General features: G+C 41.1%; 1 protein-coding gene across 8 annotated transcripts in view; it reads right to left on the reverse strand.

The window, feature by feature from the left end:
- The window catches only part of PCCA (propionyl-CoA carboxylase subunit alpha), a 324,721-nt gene that overhangs the window by 183,716 nt on the left and 128,435 nt on the right, over window positions 1–12,570 (reverse strand). For all 8 annotated transcript variants that reach the window (XM_040991176.1, XM_040991175.1, XM_040991172.1 and 5 more), the window contains 3 exons: window positions 9,628–9,730; window positions 7,052–7,146; window positions 4,482–4,632 (listed from right to left, as the gene is read on the reverse strand). In XM_040991176.1, the coding sequence (XP_040847110.1) occupies window positions 4,482–4,632; window positions 7,052–7,146; window positions 9,628–9,730 (349 nt within the window). The remainder of the gene's footprint in view (window positions 1–4,481; window positions 4,633–7,051; window positions 7,147–9,627; window positions 9,731–12,570) is intronic.

Below are 12,570 nucleotides of genomic sequence, written 5' to 3' on the forward strand. Positions count from 1 at the left end.
TCCTGGCTCCTGCCTTCAGATCACCATAGTATCGGCCGTTGCGCTCACTTGGGGAGTGAATCATCGGACGGAAGATCTTCCTCTCTGTCTCTCCTCCTCTGTATATCCACCTTCCCAATAAAAAATAATAAAAATAAAATCTTTAAAAAAAAAAATTCACCTGCTGGGACCAGCATGATAGCACAGCTGGCTCAAGCCCTAGCTGCTCCTCTTCCTAACCATCTCCCTGCTATGGCACCTGGCAGCAGGCAGGAAGACAGCCACAGTGCAGGGGCCCCTGACCTCAGCCCTGCATGGTCTTGGCTGTTGGGGCCATCTGCAGAGTAAAAAAAGAAGGAAGATCTCTCACTCTGTCTCTCTTCTTTTCTCTGTCACTCTGCTTTGCAAATAAATAAAAAATAATAGTAAACTATATATAAATAAAACCTTTCTGTAGAGGAAAAATACTGAACTCAAAAGGGCAAAAACTAGAGGAAATACACCTGAAATCATATGCTAAGTTTTTCTATCTCTCTCTCTTTTTTTTAAATTTTATTCATTACTTGCCAGAAAAAAAAATAATGTCTGGGTCAGAAAACAAGCAACTGTTATCTCACAGAGCACTATGAGCCAAAGGCCAGGCCTCCAAGGACAGCCAGGAAAGAGTCTGATGGCCCTACACGCAATGGGTACATACCACAGGAGACAGATCCCCAAACCACGCAACACAGAGCCCCTGCAGCAGAACTCCCAGTGCACCCACTCCTCAGGAACTCGGAGGAACTCAGCCTCAACCCCAGAGGAACTCAGAGGAACTGAGCCCCAACCCCAGAGGAACTCGGAGGAACTGAGCCCCAACCCCAGAGGATCTCAGAGGAACTCAGCCCCAACCCCAGAGGAACTCAGAGGAACTCAGAGGAACTCATTCCCAACCCCAGAGGAATCATTCCCAACCCCAAAGGAACTCGGAGGAACTGAGCCCCAACCCCAGAGGATCTCAGAGGAACTCAGCCCCAACCCCAAAATCTGGAGGGCTTTGCCCTGTAAAGGTACAGGAGCTTTGTCTTCTACCCACGAAAATTGCCAATAAATGGCTCTGGGAAAAGATGAAGCTTTGGTCCGAATCTGCCGTCTCTACTCCCTAAACCAGGCAGGGGCCAGGAGTCTTGGGCTCCTGCCGAAATGTGGGAAAAAAAAAATTCACAGAATGTTGCTGCTTGGCCTTGTCACATAATGTTCATTTTCAAAAGACAATAAAAATAAATAAAAACACAAGTCAATGGGAAAATTCAAGGAGCAAAGAAGCTAACAGACAATTCACAGAACAGAAAATGTGAATGAATCCATAAAGAAAAATTTAACCTTTTATAATGAGGAAAATGAAAATAAAAATAATATTTTTTCACTGCCACACTTTTTTTTTTTAAGATTTATTTATCTATTGGAAAGTCAGATATACAGAGAGGAGGAGAGACAGAGAGGAAGATCTTCCCTCCAATGATTCACTCCCCAAGTGAGTGCAACGGCCGATGCTATGGTGATCTGAAGGCAGGAGCCACACGGGTGCAGGGTCCCAAGGCTTTGGGCTGTCCTCAACTGCTTTCCCAGGCCATAAGCAGGGAGCTGGAAGGGAAGTGGAGCTGCCGGGATTAGAACCGGTGCCCATATGGGATCCAGGCGCGTTCAAGGCAAGAACTTAGGCCACTAGGCCATGCCGCCGGGCCCTCACTGCCACATTCTTATAAAGAATATTTTACAAACATTAAAAGAAAAAGCTCACTTGTAATCAAGGAAAGAAACAAGTAATTCTGTCAACAGGCAATCTTACTACTTAACTAAAACATAAAACTACACATTGTTTCCCTAGCAATTCTCTTTCCACACTTGCAAAATTATCATGTAAATTGACTCATTAACAATATAGAAGAATAGTAGGAAAAGTATCAATAGGAATTGGTGAAATTACAACCATTATATGAGGGTATCAAGCAGTTAGCTTGGCATGAGCAAATTCTTTTCATAAGACCCCTCCAAGGGGTTAACCGCAGGACCTTGCTTTTTGCCAGGACCTAACCAGGATCACTCTGTCCCTGGTTCAACTGTGGTTACAGTATCCTGAGAAAATGGGAGTTCAGCCAAACCACAAAAGTCTAGTTTGTAGCCACATACTCAGAGAGGTCAAATGTGTATGATTCCCTGAGGAGTCACAAATGCCAGTCACGGGCATCATGGCCATGTCAGTGGTCAAGGTCCTCCCTTCATTAGTGGTCAGAGCCCCAGACCAGGAGGAAAAGGCCCTAACTGCTCCCGCGGCTGGCCCTTCCCTTCACCAGGTGTCTCCCCACTAAGCACACAGGAGGCCGTGCTCAATCCTTCCTTGGAGTGTATTCAAACTTCACTTCATAATCCCTACTTTCACCTCTCTGAACTGTAACACAGGAGTCAATCAGCGGAAAGAAACCAAGGCAAGCCAGTTCATGCCAGGGACAAGGATATAATCTATTTTTATGGAAAATGAAATTAAATGTATGAGTTTTCAGTATTAAAAACTGTTTGAAATGTATGCATAGATTTTTCATAATATGCATTTTCTATATTTACTATGAAGAATTTTTATACCAGTAAGATGATTTTGCATCAAGATAAGCTTGATGTGGATTTTCATTTTTCCATAAACTTTTTCAAGTACAATCATATAGTATAATATTCATTAAAATAAAACAGACCTAAAGCAATCTACATTTTCAGTGCAATCACCATTAAGATACCTATGATATTCTTATAGAATTAGAGAAAAATCCTGAAATTCATAAGAAATCACAAAAGATCCAGGGAGTTAAAGTGATCTTAATGGGGGAGGGGTGAAAAAAGCAGGAAGTATCACAATACAAAACTTCAAACTATAACAAAGAAAGTTATTAAAACGGCATGATAATGGTATAAAACTTGACAAAAGAACACAATGGAAAGCCTGAAAATTAATCGACATATTGATAAGCAACTGCTTTTTGACAAAAATGAACAGATCATACGTTGGGAAGAAGATAATGTCTTCAATAAATGGTGGTGGGATAACTAGATGGATATTTGTAGAAGAATAAATGACATCCTTATTTCTGACATACACAAACCCAAACTGAAGATCTGAGACTATGCAGTTGTTGGAAGAAAATACACGGGAAATACTCCAAGACATCTTGAATAAGACCATCTTCCTCCCTCAAAGTGAAGGCAACAAAAGTCAAGCTAAACTACTGGAATGATATCCAGTTCAGAAGCTTCTGCACAGCACATCAGCACAATGAAGAAACGGCTGACAGAGTGGAAAAAAACTGTAGGCCACCTAAGCAACACAAAATCAGTATCAAGAATACAGCAGCATCTCAAAATACTCAACAACTACCATAAAACAAGCAATCCTGTTTAGAAATGGGTAAAGAACCTCAACAGAGAGTTCTCAAAAAAAAAAAAAATAGCCAATAACTTTTTTTAAATGCTGAACATCAAAAGCCATCAGGGAAATGCAAATCAAAATCAGAATGAGGTATCACCTATTGGAGAAGGGCTATTACCCAACAGGCAGAAAGTAAACATTAGGATGGGGAGAAAGGGGAATTGCCAACAAGTGCCTGAGTGGCTGGGTGGGGTAAGAAGGCAACGTGGGCTCACCCAAATGGCACAGCCTCAGGGGCTGAAGCTGTGACCACAGCAGCGGATACGATGCACACCTCCCCATGCTGAAGACGGAAGAGACTGAGCATACCCAACTTTGCTGGGACTCTAGACTCGTGCCCCACCCTCGAGCAGGGAGGTGAGAGAAGCACAATTGATATTTACACGAATGTTTGCTTTATATTAACTTCCTCAATTATACATACGTGTTCTATGTACCAATGTATACACTTCACAAATTAAACAAGAAGAAAATTGGAAGAAGGAAGAAAACAAGCTAGCATTTCAGGGATCCCTGAAACCTTGCCTGGAACTAAGATGTGTTCCAGAAGCCAACAACTGCAAGGGCAAGGCAGCCACTTGCTCTCAGCTCCGCTCTGTGGCACAGCCGCCAGTTCCTCTGGCACATTTGCTGCAGAGTACAGTTTTAGGAGTCTCTTTTCCAAGTACACTCTGGATACCCCACCCGCCTCCATCCCTTCCAACAGCTTGGCAAGCATTTAATACCTATTTGCATGTGTAGTTTCTCTTACCACATGAATCCTGACAAATCCTACTCACCCCAAAACATTCAAGGAAAAAGACAAAGTGGCATTTTCAACATGAAGTGTTAACACTAAGAAAGCAGAAGGGCTAGACGGGGACCTCAAAATCAATGAGTCATGTGTCTATTATTTTTAACAGGTGTCTCAACACAAACCCAAAAACTCAACCATTACTTAGCAATTCCTGAAGCTGACGTGTCAACTTCTATCATAAAACAGGAAGGAACCGGTGAGGAGGAATAAACAGGAGGGGCCTGCAGGGGAGCACAGGCCAGTTTTGCTGACCTGGAGTCTCGTATTCATCTCCAGGAAGTAGAAGTTCTTCTGTGAGTCCACCAGGAACTCCACGGTGCCAGCAGAGGAGTACTTCACCGCTTTGGCCAGAGCCACCGCTTGTTCTCCCATCGCACGTCGAGTCTCAGGGTCCAAAAAGGTGCTAGGTTTGAAACAAACACCAAGCCCGCTTTTATGCACATATCAAACTTTTAAAATTTTTATTCCAATCTATATCATTCATACTGACAGTTCACAGTGGGGCTTAGATGCTTTATATACATTTTACCCTATTTGTTTATTGCAGGGAGTGTAACATACTTCACCAATCAACTCCACGTTTTATAGAACTGATATTAGAACTGATATTTTCCAGGTTATATTGCAACTTTAATCCAAGATGAAAAACACTTAACTTCTATTTCACTAGTAAAATTTTACATACATATCCAGAATTGCTTCAAGCTATGATTGAGAGAAGTCTTTAGAAACCAACAAGTCACCAATTCTCATCACTCAGATATTGTATTCGCAAATGTGCCTACTTGCTCAAATGCACTGGGAACCCACAATCAGTGTTATGGCATGTTTGAGGACATTCGTGGCTCAAGCATGAGCTACAGTCGTGTTGGTCAGCACCGTGAGCGCCATGTCCAGAAGCCCAGACTACACGCTAAATGAGAGGCCTCTCGACAGACACACGTGCCAAGCAAGGTTATCTTCCGATCAGGTGATGAAGATACTACAAGTAACAGGTCCCCAGAAAGCAAATTGCTATTTAGAAAGTTATCCCTCCCATCCAGCTCCCCTAAGACTCAGTGGGGCATTATGGAGCAGAACTGCCTCGAACCACTTCTGCAGTCTTTCTGATTTTACTTCCTTACAAAAAAGATTCTAAGCAATAAAATATTAACTACTTTGCTACTGGTGGATTAAAATTATTTTCAAATGAGTTAGATTTGGATGACATTTTGTAAAACTTTTACTATGGAGTAGTATAATGAATACGCATTTTACTTTCTTCAATATGTAACAATTAATACATAGCTTCAAGTCGACCCAAATTCTAAATCCCAAATGAAGTCTTTTCATTTGTAAAATCTTCCGTACCTTTTTCAATATGCATACTTTTGCAACAAAATAATACTTAAAAAATTAACATGACCTCATTTATAACCAGTCAGTATTTAATATCAAATCAGTATGCACATTTCGCTGATCAGCGAATATATTCATCTGGCTAACTTCTTCCCATACAGTTTAGACACTCCAGGAGACTGGCTTCTGTATTTTAATGAGTCTTTTAATCTATGTGACTTCCCTTGTTTCTTGGTCTAGGACCTGATCATTCTCCTAGCTCACACATCACATTTTTAGTTCAAGCTATATACAAACCCCTGTCACCTTAATATCTGTATTTCTGCATAGAGCGCTAGATGGATCTAGAATCTTGATCTAGAACCCCGAGTTGGATGTAGAGGGAGGGGAAGAACTGTGTGATGCAAGGCTGCCCAACAGCTGGAAAGGCGCTTCCTGGGCGATGTTAGGGGTAGGCAGTAGTTTCAGACAGTAAGAGTCTTACCCACTGTGACGATAGTTCTGCATTAACTAGTGGACAGAGGCACCGATGATATTTCAACAACAACTGGCTGACAGAAGTACTGTGATCAAAGAAGGAAATCCCTGTCACAGTGGACAATCTCACCTCTACTGAAGAGGAAAATTCTGTTTTTGCTTTGCCTTATCTTGACTTTTACCTCATCGTGACCCCAAACTTTGCATCTGCTTTCAAAGTACATTGTTAGACTGTTAATGTAGGAACTGAGAATTATATATTTCATTATGGTGACATTTCACAGTGTATGCATGCATAGCAATTCACTATTAACAATCACTCCTAGTTTTTTTCATTTTGAATCTTACTTCCTTGAATTTTCCTCTTTTATTCTCTAGATTAACATAAGATATCCTAATGAAAAGCTTACATTTTTAAACAAAACAAACAAAACCTAGGATTTTTTTTTCCAATCTGTGAAAGATTTTTACTCTATGCAAGTTTTCAATAAAAAGAGAAAAATGAACAGAAATGGAAATGACGAGACAGGCAAGAAACTTTAAAGGTGCAAAAGGCTATGCCGGAGACTACGACTTCCCCACCAGGATCATTTCAGTTCTAGAATTTTCACTGAGCACAGGGCCACTCAAGGAATAAAGGCCCGAGCACAGAAAAGGTGGTCTAAAGAAGCACCCAAAATGACTGATAAATGAAGCAATTCCAAGAACCATATCCAAGAAGTTCTTCAGGGCAGAATAAATTCAGAATCAACTTCAACCCTGAGAGACACCAGCAGGTTCTCCGCCACGCATTCTCTACAGAAGTCAACCCAGCTGGGTGCTCCACCCTCTCCTTTAAGATCACCTACTTCTGTTCCCACTTCCATGCGCTGACGTGCTGAGAAATATCAAGTGACAAAAACACGCACTAACAGTCTAGATGAACACTGAAGCAAATTGATTCAATGAATGAAAACACAGAAAGTGCATAAAGGCAGTCTGCCTTCCAATGTTTCTGGGACACTGACCTTGGCGCTTCCTCCACCACCTTCTGGTTTCTTCTCTGAACTGAGCACTCTCTTTCATTGAGCCACAGAGCATTCCCATGCTTATCACCTAGAACCTGAAGGAGCATCCCATTAGGAAAAAGCACATGACCACGTCCACATTCACACTCGTCTTAGACCACACTTCCTAGTTTTAAGACTCAAACCTCAGGCCTGACGTGATGGTACAGTGGTTAAGGTCCACGTCTTGCACACCAAGGATCCCATATGGGCGCCGGTTCTAATCCCGGCAGCTCCACTTCCCATCCAGCTCCCTGCTTGTGGCCTGGGAAAGCAGTGGAGGACGGCCCAAAGCCTTGGGACCCTGCACCCATGTGGGATACACAGAAGAAGTTCCTGGCTGCTGGCTTTGGATCACCATAGCATTGGCCGTTGCACTCACTTGGGACAGAAGATCTTCCTCTCTGTCTCTCCTCCTCTCTGTATATCTGACTTTCCAATAAATAAATAAATCTTAAAAAAAAAACAACTCTGCATTAACAATCCCTAAGGTCAACAAAACATTTTTTATTAGAAAGACAAAAGATTTGGCAGTTACATTTCCAAGGCAATGGGAAAGCAGAGTCACACCGTTTTGTTTAGGATACTGAATATCACAAGGGAACTGACATTGCAGGTGTCAGTGGTGCACAGGCAAGCCACACTAGCATCATTATAAACATGTTGTTGATGTTAATATGAAGATGTCATTGATCAGGGAACAGTGGATGCGTTTAGTCCAATATGTAGTCTGTTATTTATATATAGACTTCCTTTCCTGTAGTTTATTTTTATTATAGCAAACTGGTCAAATGTCTAGGGTTAATATACAACCTAATATGAATTTTTCCATTTATAAAAAAGGGAAATGAACTGGAATTGCCAAATAAAATATAAGATACCTAAATCTGAATTTCAAATAAACAATGAATACTTTTTCTAATAAAAACACAAGATACCCTGCTAAATTTGAATTAAAAATAAACAATGAATAATTTTTTTAGTAAAAGATGTTCTAAATACTGTATGGATCATATTTTTACTTATAAAAAGTCACTGCTAATCTGAAATTCAAATTGAATAATACATCCTTATCAGTGAAAGCTGCAAACTGCAAAATAGCTTCTTTGTTCATAGTCTCCCTTAGAATTTTCGGTTTTCAGGAATGGAATGATTTATTTTCACAATTAAGAAGTAGATGCATATTTCTGAGCATGTAGGCTAGGTTCACACAAATAACACCTGTTTTACAATCCAAACATTAGGCACTAAATTCAGCTTCTCTCAGCTATCCAGCCTCCCCAGGCAAGTCATCCCTTCCCTCACAGACCGTGACCAGCAAATCACATCAACTTAGTACTTCACACAACTGCTGAAGAAATGAAAAGAGCAGGGTTACGAAAGGTTTATAAGTGACAAAAGGAACGGTTACTACATTTATTAAGCTAACAAAGTAATTTAAGGAGTAAAATTTATTTTGAAAAACCCAAAAATACACCAAAAAAAAAAAAAAGAAAAGAAAGAAAAAAAACGCCCACGTATTTTCCTGCAAACACAGTCTGTCAAGCTCAGTGCTGTGTCTTTGATGGATATACGGTGGAGGATGCCATTCAGGTCGCTGACATGGCCCACACAGTGTCGTTGCAGTCCTGGATCCTGCACTGTTGGGGACCCTGCAGTGGATGTGGGGGACACGAAGGTGTGAAGAGTATTGTTCCATTGCAGGCAGTGCCGCACGGAATTTCCCCACTGTATGGCAAGGCCCCGCGGACAACTCTATCACCACCTGAATGCAGCTCCGCCTCCCTTTGCATGGACACTGGACCGACCACCCTGCGGAAGAACTCTAATCCATCCAGGCGTTGTTTGCTACTGTGGAGTTGGCTTTTTTACTGAATGTGAGCTTGGAGGTTAATGTCAATAATAACATCTTGCAAAAGGGCCTTCTATTATTCCTACTGTCCTGGTTGTCCCCATTGACCTTATGCTAATCAAGGGACCTATATTTAGGTTTTCATTCTTTCCTTGATCTTTAGGTTCTCCTTTCTTTGTGATACAAGATTAAGTTGTAGAATAAGAATTGTAGTAGGAACTTGTATTGTTTTTAGGTAAAACAAATGGCAGAATTATCCTTAGAAATACCCACTTGACCATAACGTAAAAAGTCTGAGCCAGAGTTTGACTGATTTTGCATAAATAAAGTGGACAGCTCTCATGCATTGTCCATTATGGTAATGAAATCGTAGTGGCCCATCTTTCTTTCCTCTTTGCGCCTCATCCACACATCTTTCGCGAGTTCTGAACTCAGCTGGAGCTGGACTCCGGCACTGCACGGAGAACACCTGCTCAGGGTCTGAGAATTGCTCCTTTGCGGAGGTAGGTTTTGTATCATTTCTCATCACAGGCAACACCCTGATGCTCTAATCAATTCTTCTTGTAGTTACTACCATAGCAAGTCACAGCTACTCCGCAAGGAAGAACGGCGACGTTTCCAGTGGGATTAAGGTGTACTATTTCAAAGTAACGAAAAATTAGAAAGCATTTTAGGATGCGCCAACCTGAATTTCTATATGACGAGGGTTGTTGATAAATTTTTCTATTAGGAGTCGATCATCACCAAAGCTAGAAGCAGCTTCCTGAGATGAAAACCTAAAACCTTCCCTGGAAGAGACAAAGGGAAAGCTGATTAACCAAACGGTCCTGATTGCCTAGACAACAAAACCAGGTCGACATGTGCGATTATTTATGAACAAAGCAAAAAGCCCAACATATTGCCACACTGTTAGCTCTGTTTAACTTTTCTCTACTCACTCGCTCTGTGATCTTGGGTGAATCATTTAACTTCCCTGATTCTATGTTTTCTTTTAAAAATAAATTATTTTATTAATAATATGAGATTCTGAATCATATGGAGTATATACAGACAAATTCCCTTCTTTGACCCTAATAGCATAAATCTTAAGTCTACTAATAAAAAGGTAGGGGCTGGTGCCACACGCCTTTGGGTGATGCTCTGAGTCCCAGTTGTTCTCCCTCGGACCCAGCACCCCTAATAATGTGGCTGGGGGCGCAGTGCGTTCAGCTTCATCCTTGGGCCCCTAAACAATGGTGGCAGACAGGAAGAAGCTCCTGGCACCTGGCTTTGAATCACTTGAGCTCTAGTCACTGCAGCCATCTGGGGAGTGAACAAGCACATGCAATAATGCTCTCTCTGTTTCACTCTCTCTAAATACAGCTCTTTCAAGTAAATGAATAAACACGCATACCTATTTGACTCAGAATCCAGAAAATGCAAGTAAAAATGACAAGGGCCTCAGCAGCTACATGACTGCAGCAAAATGACAAATATACTCTCCAAGAGTACACACACAGCAGGAGGCGTCCCCAGAGCCTCCTGTTTACCCACTGTAAATACATGCCCAGAAATAGAAATGTGTTCCACCAACCCCCAGAGCGCACTACACACTTACCTTCCTTAAAATTCTGCCTAGATGAACAATTAAAAGAGAAACGTGATCTTAAAAATGAAAACCCTAAGAGCCAGACGTGCAGGCAGCAAGTCAAGCTGGTGTCTGCAACAGCAGCACTGCCTAGGTGCCCGAGTTCGAGGCCTGGTGACTCCACTTCAGATCCAGTTCCCTATTAATGTGCCTAGCAGGGCAGCGGAGGAAGACTCAATGGCTCCGGACCCTGCACCCGTGTGGAAGACATGGATGAACTTCCTGACGCCTAACCTTGGCCTGCCACTGTGACCAATTGGGAGTGAACTAGTGGATGGAAGATCTCGCTCTTTCTCTGACTTTCAAATAAATGATCTTTAAAAAAATAAAAACACAGATTTAATTGTGTCTTCACACACTTCCTTCCAAGATGATGTGTAGTATCATCATTAGTTTTGTACCTCATCATCAGTAAGATATACCTTCTAAATTCAAATACAATGAGCTAATTTGGCACATCCACAAAAACCTTAAACTTCTCTATTTTAAATGATTGCTTTTATTCACTGATATATTCAGAACACAAAATATTTTACAAAGATTATTTGTCTGCCATAGCTACTGAGAGAGAGCTACAGAGAGCATGAGGGGTTATCTCCCACCCACTCAAGGTTCAGTCCTCAAATGGCCACCAAGCAGAAGCAAGAAACCAGGAACTTCTTCCAGGTCTCTCACAGGACGACAGGGGCCCAAACACTGGGGCCATCTTCTGTTGTTTCTCGCAGGCCTTCAGTAAAAGCTAAGTTGGGAACGGAACAGCTGGGACATGAAACAGCACCCACATGAACGTGGTGCTGGAGTTGGAGACGGCAGCTGCACCTGACACACCTCAGTGTCAGCACAGGATGCCTAACTGCTTTCACATCTAACACTTTTTCAGTCTTTAAATTTACTTGTATTTAATATACATCATTAAAACCAAGCCCTTTCAAAGTTTTAATTTACAAATACCAGAATTTCTGGCGATACCAGAAATAACTATGTGCTTGTTTTGTACTTGACACATACATTGCAGGTAAACACTGATGAGGAAATAATTTCAAACGTTTCAAAAATTTCCTGGTTCTGCACTGTCAGAGAAAAGCTTAGATCTTCTTAGTCCCCAATACACTGCTAACTTAATGGAGTTAGATCTTAGAAGACTGTCAACGAGAAACAAACTAGCACATAATTACTGTTCCAACACCAGATAAACACATTTTTACTGAATGAGATGTTACAAAGAGAAAACATAGTACTTAAAAGTCAACCCATACTATAACTGAGAGCTTGTATTCTGCATGTGAACAAAAACAATAGATTAAAAAATCAGTCATCAAAATAAAAAAGTGCTAAGTATTAAAAACATCATCAACATGTTTTGAAACTCTTTGACCTTTATATTAAGAACATCAATCATTAGATTTAATTACAGATCCAATCAGCAAACATAAGGATACTCAAAAAAAGCTGTCAAAAATTGGAATTAAAAGATTTTTATTTTGGGGCAAAAAATTTTTTTAAATCCACGCATAGGTAGTCTTCAAAAAGTTTACTGGAAAAATATTTATTACGACACATGTATGCATGTTCTCTTTTTTTTTTTTGCAACAAAATAATCTTATCACTAAAACAAAAAGGCAGAGTTTATTGTAAGGTAGAGTTACAGAGAGGAAGAGACGCCCCACCTTCAGGCTCGTTCCCCAGATGGACATACAATCAGGGCTGGCCAAGGAACCTGAAACTCCATTTGGCTCTGCCAAGTGGCAGACAGAAGCACAGCTCCTTGAGTCATTTCTGCTGCTTTCTCAAGCCACATTAGCAGGGAGGCGGACAGGAAGGAGAGCAGCTAGGACTCCACGTAGCACTCATCTGGGATGCTGGTACCACATATGGCAGCCTAATGCATATGCTAGCCCCATAAACTTAATTTTTAATGTCACTTTTTCCATAAACTTTATGAAGCCCTTCATATTACCTGTTCATCAAAGTATTGCATAGTACATGTTTTAGCTACTGGTA

This window comes from Ochotona curzoniae, unplaced genomic scaffold (assembly GCF_017591425.1).
Source record: "Ochotona curzoniae isolate NIBS_2020 unplaced genomic scaffold, NIBS_Ocur_1.0 contig_64, whole genome shotgun sequence".
NCBI lineage: Eukaryota > Metazoa > Chordata > Mammalia > Lagomorpha > Ochotonidae > Ochotona > Ochotona curzoniae.